Raw genomic sequence first — 12,775 nt, forward strand, 5'->3', positions numbered from 1 at the left:
TTTGTATGTGTGTGACTCTGTGTGTATCTGTGTGTGTGACTCTGTGTGTGTGTCTGTATGTGTATGTGTGTGTGTTTGTATATGTGTATCTGTGTGACTGTGTGTATGTGAGACTGTTGTGTGTCTGTGTGTCTCTCTGTGTGTTTGTATGTGTGTGTGTGAGACTCTGTGTGTGTATGTGTGTGTGTGTCTGTATGTGTGTGTGTGTGTAAGGGAGCTTCAGCAGTGATAAGCAGGTTTCCATCTGACTTTTTAGAAGGGTGTTTAGTCATTTATGGCATACTCATTTCTCGTTGTCTTTAGTGAGACCCCTTTCTTGCTGATGCCATACTCTGAGTGTTATTTCCACCACTTACTTCTGTTACCAGTTTCCCTGTAGTTGGTCTTAGTAAAACTACCAACTACGAGTTTGCTTTTTAATTATTTTCTCCTCTTGTAATTGTTATTATTATTCCTTACCTTTAAAGACCTAAGTTGTTCCTTGTTAACTTCTTGGCGCTGGCCTTTCCAAGTTCACGCTTTACCTTGCTCAGTACTTGTGTGGAAGGCTGCGCGTTTCTCTTCAGCTCACCTTGGCAACATCCTCAGACTTTCCCATGCACATCAATCACGTTTGCATTCTTATGAGGTCACGTTTATATCCAGTGCCGTCCTGAGCATGCGGAGGTCAGAGGACAGCGTGGGGGGTTGCTTACCTCCTTCTATCACGTGGGTCTTTGCGATGAAGCTCAGGCTGTCCGTGCTGGGGTCAAGTGCCTTTCCCAGGCCCTTGAGCTACTTTGCCAGTCCTGTGTTCTTATTTATTCAAATTACTTTTGCTTACACCGTGCTCCTTGGCTGAGATTGCGCAGTCAGCTTTGTGAAATGACTGTGGAATTGTCTCCTTGGCCCCGTTGGTCGAGCTGTTTACGTTTCATTTACTTTTGAGTCTACGTTATTGGTTATGTGTGATTTAGAATCGCTTACTTTTTATAAGTAATGAAAAGAAGCATGAAGCTTTCATTAGTTAAAATACTCTTGGTACGTATTTTTCTTCTGCGTATTTACTTTTGGGTATCTTTAACAAATTTTATATATTTGGATTATAATCCAGTGTGATGACTTCCAATATTTAAGTAAGGCTTTCATTTTGATTTTATTTTACCTTGCTATTTTATCTTATTGCCTTGCCCGTTTCATTATTATCTTAAGATGAGATTATTCTATGCAGCCAAGGCTGCTCTCAGACTTGTTAGGTAGCCTATGTCGCTCTTCGGTTCATCAGTGTGCCTTTGTCTCTCAAGTGCGGGGACTATCACAGTGAATATCACAGGTCCCACCACACCTGGCTGAAAACACCTGGATCTGTCATGATGTCATTGACACACTTGGCTTTAAATCTATCATTTAATCGGCCCTATGTCTTTATTTTCAATTTCCCTTTTTAGCTTATTTGATTTGACTGTTACTCTCCCACAGTTACACACCTGATATGTTCAGCGCTATCATGTGACTCCGAGACAGCCTTCATCTTTAACTCAGAAAGGGCCGATTTTAATTGACATTTTAATACTCTTTGACCCCTAGTTCCGCTAAACAACATTATTTGAGTATCTTTTATCTATGAATTCTCAGTTGTGAAATGTTATTTCTTTCCTATTTTGGTACTTCTACTTGTATCCCTGTCTTGTTTTGTCTTTGATGGTCCAACGCTGCAATCTCATCACTGACCGTGATCTTGGGGTTCAGGAGAGCCTGCATTAATCTCTCTCAGGATGACTTGTGTCACTGGTTTGGCCAGTCTCCAGTTTCACGGCTGCTCCCACGTCCTGACTTCAGGTAGCTGCCCTCCTCCAGCTGCCCGCCAGTTTTCTGTCTCTGTCACTCAAGTTTTGCAGCTTCTACTAGGCTATGGGTAGTGTTTGCTTGCAGAAAATTTACACGGCGGACTAATCCAGCCATGCGCTAAAGAGTATTGTGTCCAGAGTCTGTGGATGCAGAGGGGCCTGCGCTCTGCAGCCCATTGTTCCAGAGATGATGGCTAGGAGTTCCTGTCTTGGCTTCTCCCCAGGCACAGTTCCAGTGTCCTGTGTGGTGCTGTGAGGTACAGCACACCCTTTTCTGTACTGTGTATCATGGATGGAGATAGCGATGTGCACAGATGTCACGTACACACAAATGCCAAATGTATTCCACTTGCCGACTTTATCCATGCTAAATGGAATCACTGTGTATTTGACTTACCACCTTATATCACAAGGCACAGCATTCTTATTTTCCTTATAACTTGACTTTTATTTAATTATGAGGTCAGATATTTTGAAAAGTGTTACTTGGTGGAATGTTCAAGTCCGTTGAAGATAATACTTTATCTTTTCATACTGCACACATAGGTTTTGAGATTTCATGTGATATCAGGCATCTGCATGTACACATAAGATGCTCATAGTACACTGTGGATGAATGTACACATTGGAGCATCTTTATATATCATCGGGCAGAAAATCTTAATGTAAATTGGACAAAAGGTTAAGTTGGATTCAATTTTTTACATGTTCATTATCATTTAATTAAATGTGGGCTATGTTGATTCCTGGCTAGTAAAGGTATTTATTTAGTCTCCTCTGAGACTCAGCCTGTGTTTTTCTTTGATGGTCCAAGGCTGTAATCCAAATGGGTAAGTGTCACATGGTCAGGTTGACAGTCAATCTAATGGGATTTAGAGACAGAATGGCCATGACAGCATTTGCAGAACAGTTTACCTGAAGAGCAGAGTCCTTCCCTAAATGTGGATGGTACCATTCCATGCACCAAGGTCCTAAATTATTATTAAGGGTGAAACAGATTGAAGCGTTGGCGTTCATCTCTTCCTGTTTCCTGAGAGTGGAGGCAGAAAGACCAACTTCCTCATGCTTCTGTTGCCATCCTTTCCTGTCATGACAGACTAGACCATCAAGTTCTATGCCCAAATCAACTCTCTCTTTGCTTTACTTTGCCTTCTGTTGTTGCAGAAAGAATGAACGTAATAATACCATACCAATCTTCTGTATTATTCTTCTCATTGCTATAATAACTTGGCAGAAACATACTGAGGAAGGGAGAATGTGTGTTGCCTCACAATTTGAGAGTTTCGTCATGGAGAAAGTGGCAGAAGCATGAGGGAGACAGTCACGTCGCGGCCACGGTCAGGGAGTCAAGGGAGAAGAACGCTGCTACTCAACTCGCTGTCTCTTTTCCACAGACATTCCTAGAGGCACGTCACTGAGGGGATTCACAGACATTCCTAGAGGCACATCACTGAGGGGATTCACAGACATTCCTAGAGGCACGTCACTGGGGTGATCACAGACATTCCTAGAGGATGATGAGGTTGACAGGCTCCAAGTGTTGGTAGCATCAGAACTGGGCAGCCTTGATACGGGTAGATTATCCTGCTCTAGTAATGTTAAAAACTAAGTTGATTGAGAGTTGCTTTTGAAGTTCTACCGTCTTCAGAGTCCACTTGGAAACGACAGATGGGTCGGGATTCTGTAACCTGAATGCACACACATTCAAGCTGACATTTCCATATTACCCTCTCCTCAATGAAACTCCAGAGGAAATGTCCCACACTGCAGTGGTAATGGGCAGAGGGGTTGCTGTCCTTTTCCGGTGCTGGGTCTCTTGCCTGAGATGGAGCTGTGGTCTGAGCACAATCTCCTGAGCTTCTTTTATCTTATTCTACTCCCCTCCGGAAGACACATTCCTCATGCTGGGAAAATGGAAATGTGCCCAGGAGATGTGCTTTTTTTTCCCCCTCTTGCTTTAAGGTTTGTAAGAACCGCATTAAACAAACAAACAAACAAAAAACTACCTCGAACTTTCGAGATACTTTGGAATCGGAAATGCAGCTTACTCTGAAAGACCTTTTTTATGGATTGGCATTTCTTCGTGTGCAATCAGATGGTCTCTTTCATATAGGTTGACAAAAATCAATGATGAATTCCTGCCTCCGCTATTGTATATTTCCCCCTTTAAGGTGTGTCTCCCTGAGTATATATGATAGCAAATCTATTTATAGACTGTGTTAAGGACTCTAATCTTAAATGAGAAATGATAACCTGGGCCTACCTTATATTCCCCTCTGATTTGAAAGACAGAAGAAATCCATATATATTCTCATGTGAAAACACCCCTTTCTTCCAGGCCTTGGCGCATCTTCACCTAGTAGAGTATGTGGGAGAGCAGACTGCCTTGCTGATCAAGGTACATTGAATGTTCTAGTAGAATGTGTTCTGGCCACTCGTTTTTGATTTTTGATGAAAGGAAAAAAAGAAAAGAAATGTCTGGTAAGGTTACACTAATTACCTCAATTATGTCCAGAGCACTGAAGGGAGCCTACTTTATCCTCGGGAGCCTAGAGATGAAGGGATACTTTCCTCAAAGGATATATAATTATAGATGCTTGCTATCTTGCTTTGGCCTTTAGTTAAATATGTCTAAGAAGGGGCAGCGCACAGGGAGTGAATGCTACAGAGATTCTTACCTTAGAACTCTGCTAGGCCGCTGAGCAGGAGGGATCTGTCTCTGTGGCCACCAGATGTGGGGATTGAATGCTTGATCCTCAACCTAGAGAGCTACTTGCCTGACAATGGACCCTCTGTTCCCTGTGGCCAAGGTTCCTGGTATGAGTGTGGCTCGGGTTTGCAGGCCTATGCTTACCTTCATCCTATCATGTGTCAGAGGACACCATGTGTGTGTGATTGAGAAGTACAATGGTTAATACGTAGCATGGCCATTATCCGCTCCGGGTTTGCCTGTCTATGCTTACCTTCATCTCATCATCTGTCAGAAGACTCTTTGCATGTGTGGTCGACAAGTCCAGTGGTTAATGAGTAGCATGGTCATTATCTGCTCCTTCTAGATGGTCCCAGAAGATCAGCGCTTGGCAGCTGCCATCGTGCTAATAGTGTGGGTCTCAGCCTTGGCGTCGTCCTTGATTGACAACATCCCATTTACTGCTACGATGGTAAGTTGTGTGTTCCTGGGTGTTTAAGACCCAACCTTAGCCTGCAATCATTCGGGCTCAGCTTTCCTTCCTAAGAAGCGGAGTATGAAACCAGCTCCTCCATTGCTCTTACACATGAGGAAAAAAAAAACGTGAGCTGAGCCCAAGGCAGCTCACATGGGACAAAGAGGCCAATGACAGGCTGGAGATCAGCATCTTCAGAGTGGATACATCATGGGTGACTGTCTGTTTTGGGAGGCCAGTTGAGGGCTGCTACCCCTCCTAGGAAACAAGTGTTTGATTTTTTTTAAAGGGACTTCAAGACACCAAAAGACTGAGTTGTTGCCTTTATTATCTTCAGATGCAGAAATTCCTTATTTGGAGCAGTCTGCATGGGTTCTGATACTTGGCCTATGCAGGGATTTTTTAAAATATTTATTTATTTATTATGTATACAATATTCTGTCTATATGTATGCCTGAAGGCCAGAAGAGGCCACCAGACCTCAGTACAGATGGTTGTGAGCCACCATGTGGTTGCTGGGAATTGAACTCAGGACCTTTGGAAGAGCAAGCAATGCTCTTAACCACTGAGCCATCTCTCTAGCCCTATGCAGGGATTTTTAAGTCTCTATTTGGTTCTACTTTCCAGCCAATACCAAGACCCCCATCCTTGGGACATCTTCTGTGTCACTGATTCTTTGGCTTAGTGCAGGGACTGTGAACCATGGTGAAAAACCATTTATCAGCAATGTTTCATTTCTTCAAAGTAAAACAAACAGAAAGAGCCGAGACAAAGACGGAAGCATATTCAGACTTCTTCATGTGCACGCGAGCTGAGCTCTGTAGGTGTCTGTATATACAGGCGCACCATGGTATAGTTAGATCTCCCCTGGACCCCATCTTGCTTCTCAAATCAACCATGTCTTAATAGAGCAGGTCGTTTTGCAGCTTGACCTCACATATACTTCATCACAGCTTTTTATGGTTTGCTTAAGAGCTGTGCTAGGCACTGAAGGTTTGCCCTTCACGCAATACATTTCCTTTATGCCGAGTAAGGCACCCATCTTCCATACCAGTCTCTCTCACCTGTATCTTGCTCCAATCCTTTATTTTTGGTCTTTTGAGATATTGTTTCTTGGGCTGGAGAAAGAGATCAACAGTTAAGAATACTGGCACCTAGCAGGGCTGTGGTGGCGCACGCCTTTAATCCCAGCACCGGGGAGGCAGAGGCAGGCGGATCTCTGGGAGTTTGAGACCAGCCTGGTGTACAAGAGCTAGTTCCAGGACAGGAACCAAAAAGCTACGGAGAAACCCTGTCTCGAAAAACCAAAAAAAAAAAAAAAAACAAAAAAACAAAAACAAAACAAACAAAAACAAAACAAAACAAAAAAAGAATACTGGCACCCACATTGGTGGCTCACAGTCATCTATGACTCCACTCCTCAGGGATTCAGCCCCCTTTTCAGGCCTCTGATGGCCCCAGGAGTGTTCATGGTGTAAGACATAGTGAAGACAGAACAGGCATGTGCATAAAAATTAAAAATTAGAAAATTGCTTTCAATTTCTCTTAAAAACAGTATGCAAATAGGTTTTTAAAGTTTTCTTTTCCGTTTTTAAAAACTTCTTTATTGAATCTTTGGGTGTTTTGCATCATGTACCCCAATTCTGTTCACCTCCTGGTCCCCCCATACCCCCATCCTGTTGTATCCCCCTCCGCCATGAAAGAAAACAAAACAAAGTAAGCAAGCAGGCAAGCAAATAAAAGCAACAACAACAAACCCAACAGACTAAAACAGAACACAAACCACACCAGGAACATAGAGCTTTCTGCTTTTTCTCTCCTGCTTCTCCATCACCTCTTCATCCTGATGGCATTGGAGGCTTCAGTGTGTCATATAGTAGACCCCTTTGTCCATCAGTCTTACTGGCAACTGTCCATTGCAATTGAACTGGTCTGTTTCAAGGCCTCTGGCTTTTGGTTCACCATCCTCACTAGACTTTTTTTTTTTTTAATTTTCATGTAGATAACCTTAGCAGGTAATGACTTTATTCATAGTATTATAGTGAGGACCATTTAATTTGTAGTGCATATAAAGTAGCATTAGTATTCCAACCTGAAGCAGAGCACAGCAGGTTCACCCTTGGGTGAGTGCAAAGCCAATATGCACACAAGGCAGCAAAAGAATGAGGAAAGGCTTGCTATTTGTGCAAGTAAAAAGAGCACTGGGAAGGCCCCCAAAGCACAGTCTCCTTAAACAAAGGAGACAAAGGGATTTTATTAGGGAAACTCATGCATATTCATGGAGAAACAAAAGAGTCCTGCCTGGCATAAATGGATAAAAATGTGAATTAATCATAGTAGGTTACTTTCCCAAAGTAGCTCTTTATTTACATCCTCTCCAATCTACTCTCCTTCAGGCACTGTGAGTGCTTTACTGTGTCCCTGCCTGTCCCTCCTGCTGGGCCTCCCCTGTCCTGAGACACACCATTGTCTCTGTGGCCCTAGGATGACCCTGCTCACCGGTGCTGGTTCTAGCATCTCCTTGGCCTTTGCTCTGTTGATTTTGCCTCTGGTAGCAGTTCTTTGTCCCTTACCTCTTCCCTTCTCTGTCCTGCCCCCCCTGCCCCGCACATGCACGATTGCTGATGGAGACTGGGAATCCTAGGTTTATGCTTGCAGAGCGTGGTGGCAAGTGCCCCGCAGAGGCTTCCAATCCTGTGGCTTTAGCTCCGCGTGTGGAAGAGGATGCAGTGGTTCTCCGCACTCGAAGGGTCTAAGTGTGGGGTGGGGGTATTGTAGTAAAGAGACTGCGGGCATGGCTGCTCCATAGTTGTTGTTGTCGGTTTTTTTTTTTTATGGTGACTAAGAGAGAGGGAATAATCCAGAGGCAACTGGAGGAGTTCAGAGTAGAGAAAAAGAGAAGGCAGACTAGACATGGTCAGCTCTAGAGAAGTGGAAGAGTGGGAGAGAATAATGGAGACGATGAGAAAGCAAGCCATAGAGACTAGAGCAGACCAGACAGGCAGGCAGGTGGACAGACAGACAGACACACACACACACATGAGAGAGAGAGAGAGAGAGAGAGAGAGAGAGAGAGAGAGAGAACACAACATATGGGATAACAAGAGAGCAAAAGAATATATAGAGAGGCAGCTCGAAAGAGCGAGTGAGCGAGAGAGAGCTAGAAACAGAGTGGAGGAGACATCCTGGGGTCTACATCCTGCGGTCTGTGAGGATGGCTGCGGGAAGGAAAGGGAAGGGCCGAATGCTATCATGGTCTTTGAAATACATAGCAGGTACTTGTGATACTCAGGGAGCCTGGAGGCCAGCATGGGCTGTGATGGTAGGCACCACAGGTGGCCATCTGTCCATCTGCCAGAGGCAAGGGGCTCCTTTGGGAAACTGGAAACCAGTTTCACTAGTTCCTGAGGAAGGCTGGTTTTTATTTAACTACCAGAAATCCTTCTATAGTCCAGCTTGAGCTCATTTCTAGACACGGACAGCCTGAGACCTGACTATGGGGGTGCAGAATTCGTGTGTTAGGTGGAAATCGCCAGCTGCCTGCTTCTGCTTTTGGTTGATTTTTACCTTTGCCGTCAGTGATCAGCTGCCTGGGAACTTTCCATTACTTAAAGAAAGATCAGGGCTTGAGAATCTGTCCCCTCCTTCTTCCCTCCTCCGTGTGTCTGCCTCCAGCAGAACCTTCCCCTGGACCAGCTGTGGTAAGGCAGAGCTTATGCCCCTGGGCTTCCTGGAACTCTCTCTCTCTAGCCTCTCTGTCCAAACCCAGGTGTGTGAAGCGAGCCCCGTCCTCCCACCCCCAAGAAACCACATTCAGTAGTTTTCCTCACCCGTTTGGCTCTGCCCCTCTGACTGATGTGTGAGCATCGGTTCTCCCTGAATGGGTCTCAGTTCTCCTGTTTGAAGAGAGTCCCTTCTGACTAGAAGCACCTTCGCTCTACACAGCTGTGGAGCCTTCTGCATCCAGGGGAACCATACGGAAATGCAGAAACGACCAAAGAGCTGTCAGACACAGCTGCCGTTTGAAGGACGATCAGTTAGTACAGATGCAGTCACAGAGCTAGAGGCCACTTGCTGCAGCAAAGCACCTGCAGGAATTGTTCCCCGAGCACAGTGGTTCTCAACCTTCCTAATGCTGGGAACCCTTAATACAGTTCCTCATGGTGTGGTGACCCCCAGCCATATGACCATTTCATTGCTACTTCATAATTGCAACTTTGCTACTGTTAGGAATCTCAATGTGAATATCTGGTATGGAGATGGTCTTAGGTGACCGCCTCGAAAGGGTCATTCGGCGCCAAGGGGGTCACAACAGACAGGTTAAGAACCCCTGCCTTGGAACAGTGGCTGAGTAATTCTGTTATCCTGAGGACACACGAGAGACAGAAACAATTTCAGCCCGCCTCTTCTTTGTGTTGGGTCTCAGACGGGGACCTCCATTCATCCTGCGACTGCGTACATGTTTGGCAGTGGTATATCTCCTTTCTTCTGTGGGCTGGAAAGGATGTCCTGCCATTGGGAGGGAGAGGATTCCGAGAATTAGCTCACAACTGGTAGGATGCAGCCATGGAAATACTCTTCATGCACAGAGGAAAAACAGTCGTTCAGTAGAGGAGTGGAGGCTTCCATGGTGGTTGGATGAGGCTTCAGGAATATTCTAATCAGAGCAGTATAGATGAAGGTGTCCACGTCCCAGGGTTTGAGATGAACTAAGTTTGTTATTAACTTTTTTTTTTTTTATTTTGAGGCAAGGCTTCACTAAGTTGCCCTGGACCTTTAACTCACTATGTAGACAAGGCTAGCCTTGAACTCTTGAGTCTACCTATTAAATGCTGGAATTAAAGATGTTTACCACTGTGCCTCACTACTTTAGCTATTATTTTATAAAACTGAATTGAAATGTTTCTGACTTTTGTCATTTCTGAGTGTTTCTAGGTCACTGTTGTTATAGACAACACCTGGGTTTAACCCTCTGTTTTAAGCCCTTCCCCTAGTTGCTTGTTGTAAACTGTGAAATATTAAGCAGGACTTAACACTGCTAATATTTAATAATGCAACGAGAACAGCCCTAGAGAATCTGAAGTGGTTAGTACGAGGCCCCTGGTCCTCACCATATGCCAGGGTTAATCCCTTGCTTGCTTGAGATGGAGGAAACACCACATGGTCTTGAGAAATAGAAGACACTGGGGTCTTGGGGTCCAGATATTTCAGTATTTGAGCACACATTGCCATGCCTAGGAACCCCCTTCACACTCACTGGCCTTTTCTTTCTTCCCTTCCTGATGTGGGAGTCCCCTCTGTTTGCTGTGATTACCATTAATGAATAAAGAAACTGCTTTGGACCTATAGCAAGGCAGAACTTAGGTAGGTAGGGAAAGCTAGGCTGAATGCTGGGAGAAAGAAGGGTGGAGTCAGAGAGACACCATCTCTCTGGAGACAGATGCAGAAACTTTACCTGGTAAGCCACAGCCACATGGGGATACTCAGATTAATAGAAATGGCTTAAATTAATATAAGAGTTAGCCGATAAGAAGCTAGAGCTAATGAGCCAAGCAGTGATTTAATACACTTTCTGTGTGATTATTTCGGGTCTAAACTAGCCAGGCTGCCGGGAACCAAAAAGCGGCCCCCTCCAACCTCTTCCAGCCTGCAGTAGGCAAGAGCTTGTGGGAATCTGAGTACAGCCCTTTGGCAGCAGAATTCCTGGGGCTCTGCTATGGTGCCCTCACAACTGCACTGGGGACCTGAGGCACAGGGCTAAGAACTGAGAATTCTCAGACAGTCTTCCTCTGTTGACGCCTCTTCAAACTCCTTGGCTTGCACAGGAAAGAGTCTGTGACAGCTTCAGGCTTAACATATTACCATTTCCCCTCTGGGCTATATGGTGATTTATGCACATAATTTTGTAGTTTTTAAAAACTGATTTCTTGGATACATACAGTTGTGTGCATTGCCATTTAGCCCAGCATGCAAGCCATGCTTTGAAGGCTCTCTGGTTCTTCAGCATCTTCTTATCCCAGGTTTCTTTCCAGGCCCGACGAGGAAGTATTCAAGCAGCTGTAGCTGTTGGCTGGAACAGCTGGTATAGGGAAAAACACTCAGGGGTGATAAAGGTCAAAAGTACTTCATCTGAGTGTTCGCTTTTTGCTTTACACTTGATGCCATTTTTGCTTTTAGCCTTTTCTTTTCTAGAATGTTCAGAAACAAAATAATATAGAGAGCTGAGCCAGGTCCAGTGGACTGCAATTAGGCTAAATAGCAGAGCAGTTACAGGGATGCATGGCTGTGTTTCTGCAGAGGGAGAATCTGGGATTGAATCTCAATATGCCATTTATGGGAGCTAAATAAAGCCGTCTCTAGAGGAGTAGGGATGTGAGCAGCAAAGACACACTGTCTTCTCCATTAGCCTGGCAATGTGGGTTACAGGCCCTTCCCCAATGGGTGGGGATCAGTGAGTCCTCTGGCTAGGGAAGGTGGCCTTGGAAGGATGTCACAGGGCATATTTCTCTCCTTCCTTCCTTCCTTCCTTCCTTCCTTCCTTCCTTCCTCTCTCTCTTCTTCCTACCTCCTCCTCCTTCTCCTTTTCTCCTCCTCCCCCTCCTCCTTCTTCTTTTTCTCCTTCCTCTTCCTCTTCTTCTTCTTCTTCTTCTTCTTCTTCTCTTCTCCTTCCTTCCTTCCTTCCTTCCTTCTTCCTTTCTCCCTCCCTCCCTCCCTCCCTCCCTCCCTCCCTTTCTCTCTCTCTTTCTTTCTTTCTTTCTTTCTTTCTCTTCCTCCTCCTCCTTCTCCTTTTTCTCCTTCTTCACCTTCTTCTCCTCCCTCCTTCTTCTCTTCTCCTTCCTTCCTTTCTTCCTTCCTCTCTCTCTTCTTCCTCCTTCTCCTCCTCCTTCTCCTTTCTCCTCCTCCTCTTCTTTGTCTTCTTCTTCTTCTTCTTCTTCTTCTTCTTCTTCTTCTTCTTCTCCTTCCCTCCCTCCCTCCCTCCCTCCCTCCCTCCTTCCCTCCCTCCCTCCTTCCTTCCTTCCTTCTTGGCTCACAGACTGGCAGTCATGTAGCCAGATTTTGGTCCACACTCTGCAAACCACTGTGTATATTTATTTAGGGGACTAGGATTCTGAGAAAAGGATAATCACAGTATGTCTCAAACACTCAGGGAGAGGATACTTTAAAAACACATCATATATTTCTTACAGAAATGTCACAGACCGACATGTTCCATTGGTTATAATAACACAGATTTTTTTTCCATTAGAAGAGGGCCACTGGCTATTGGTAGAGCTCCCTGGAAACCGATATTTCTGGTTGTAAAGTCTGTTACAAATGCCACAGCTTCAGGACAACTGGGGAGAGCAGCAGTGAGAGGCAGCCTTCCCAGGGTGCAGCTTCTGAGCAGAGACTGTTTTCATGATTTGGTTGCAAATTGTGTCTTCTCATGCCCCACTTCCATGGTCTGTCTGTTTTTTTTTAAATCTCTCTTGTGTATGTGTGTGAGGTGTAACAGTGGTGTGTGTGTGTCTGTGTGGTGTAACAGTGGTGTGTGTGTGCATGTATGTGTGTCTATGTGTGTGTGTATGTGTGTGTCTGTGTGTGTGGTTGGAGATAAACTTGCAGGCGTCAGTTCTCGCCTAACATGTGGTTCTGGGAGCTGAACTTGGGTCAAGGTTTGGCAACAAATGCCCTCTCCCTCTGAGCCGCCTCACCGGCCTGCATCTATCGGCTGAACTGACAGCAGACACACTCCAAGAGTGACTTAATGTAGACGGTGATGATGCTTCAGGAAGAGCGTGTATA

The 12,775-nt window shown here is 45.0% G+C and overlaps 1 protein-coding gene across 2 annotated transcripts in view; it reads left to right on the forward strand.

Annotated features, from left to right (window-relative positions):
• The window catches only part of Oca2 (OCA2 melanosomal transmembrane protein), a 208,881-nt gene that overhangs the window by 121,326 nt on the left and 74,780 nt on the right, over positions 1–12,775 (forward strand). For both annotated transcript variants that reach the window (XM_041656427.1, XM_041656435.1), the window contains exons 19-20: positions 4,165–4,224; positions 4,883–4,987. In XM_041656427.1, coding sequence (XP_041512361.1) covers positions 4,165–4,224; positions 4,883–4,987 — 165 coding nt within the window. The remainder of the gene's footprint in view (positions 1–4,164; positions 4,225–4,882; positions 4,988–12,775) is intronic.

The sequence above is a fragment of the Microtus oregoni genome, unplaced genomic scaffold (genome assembly GCF_018167655.1).
Source record: "Microtus oregoni isolate MIOR12 unplaced genomic scaffold, Mior012 000000F_ref0000247, whole genome shotgun sequence".
Lineage (NCBI taxonomy): Eukaryota > Metazoa > Chordata > Mammalia > Rodentia > Cricetidae > Microtus > Microtus oregoni.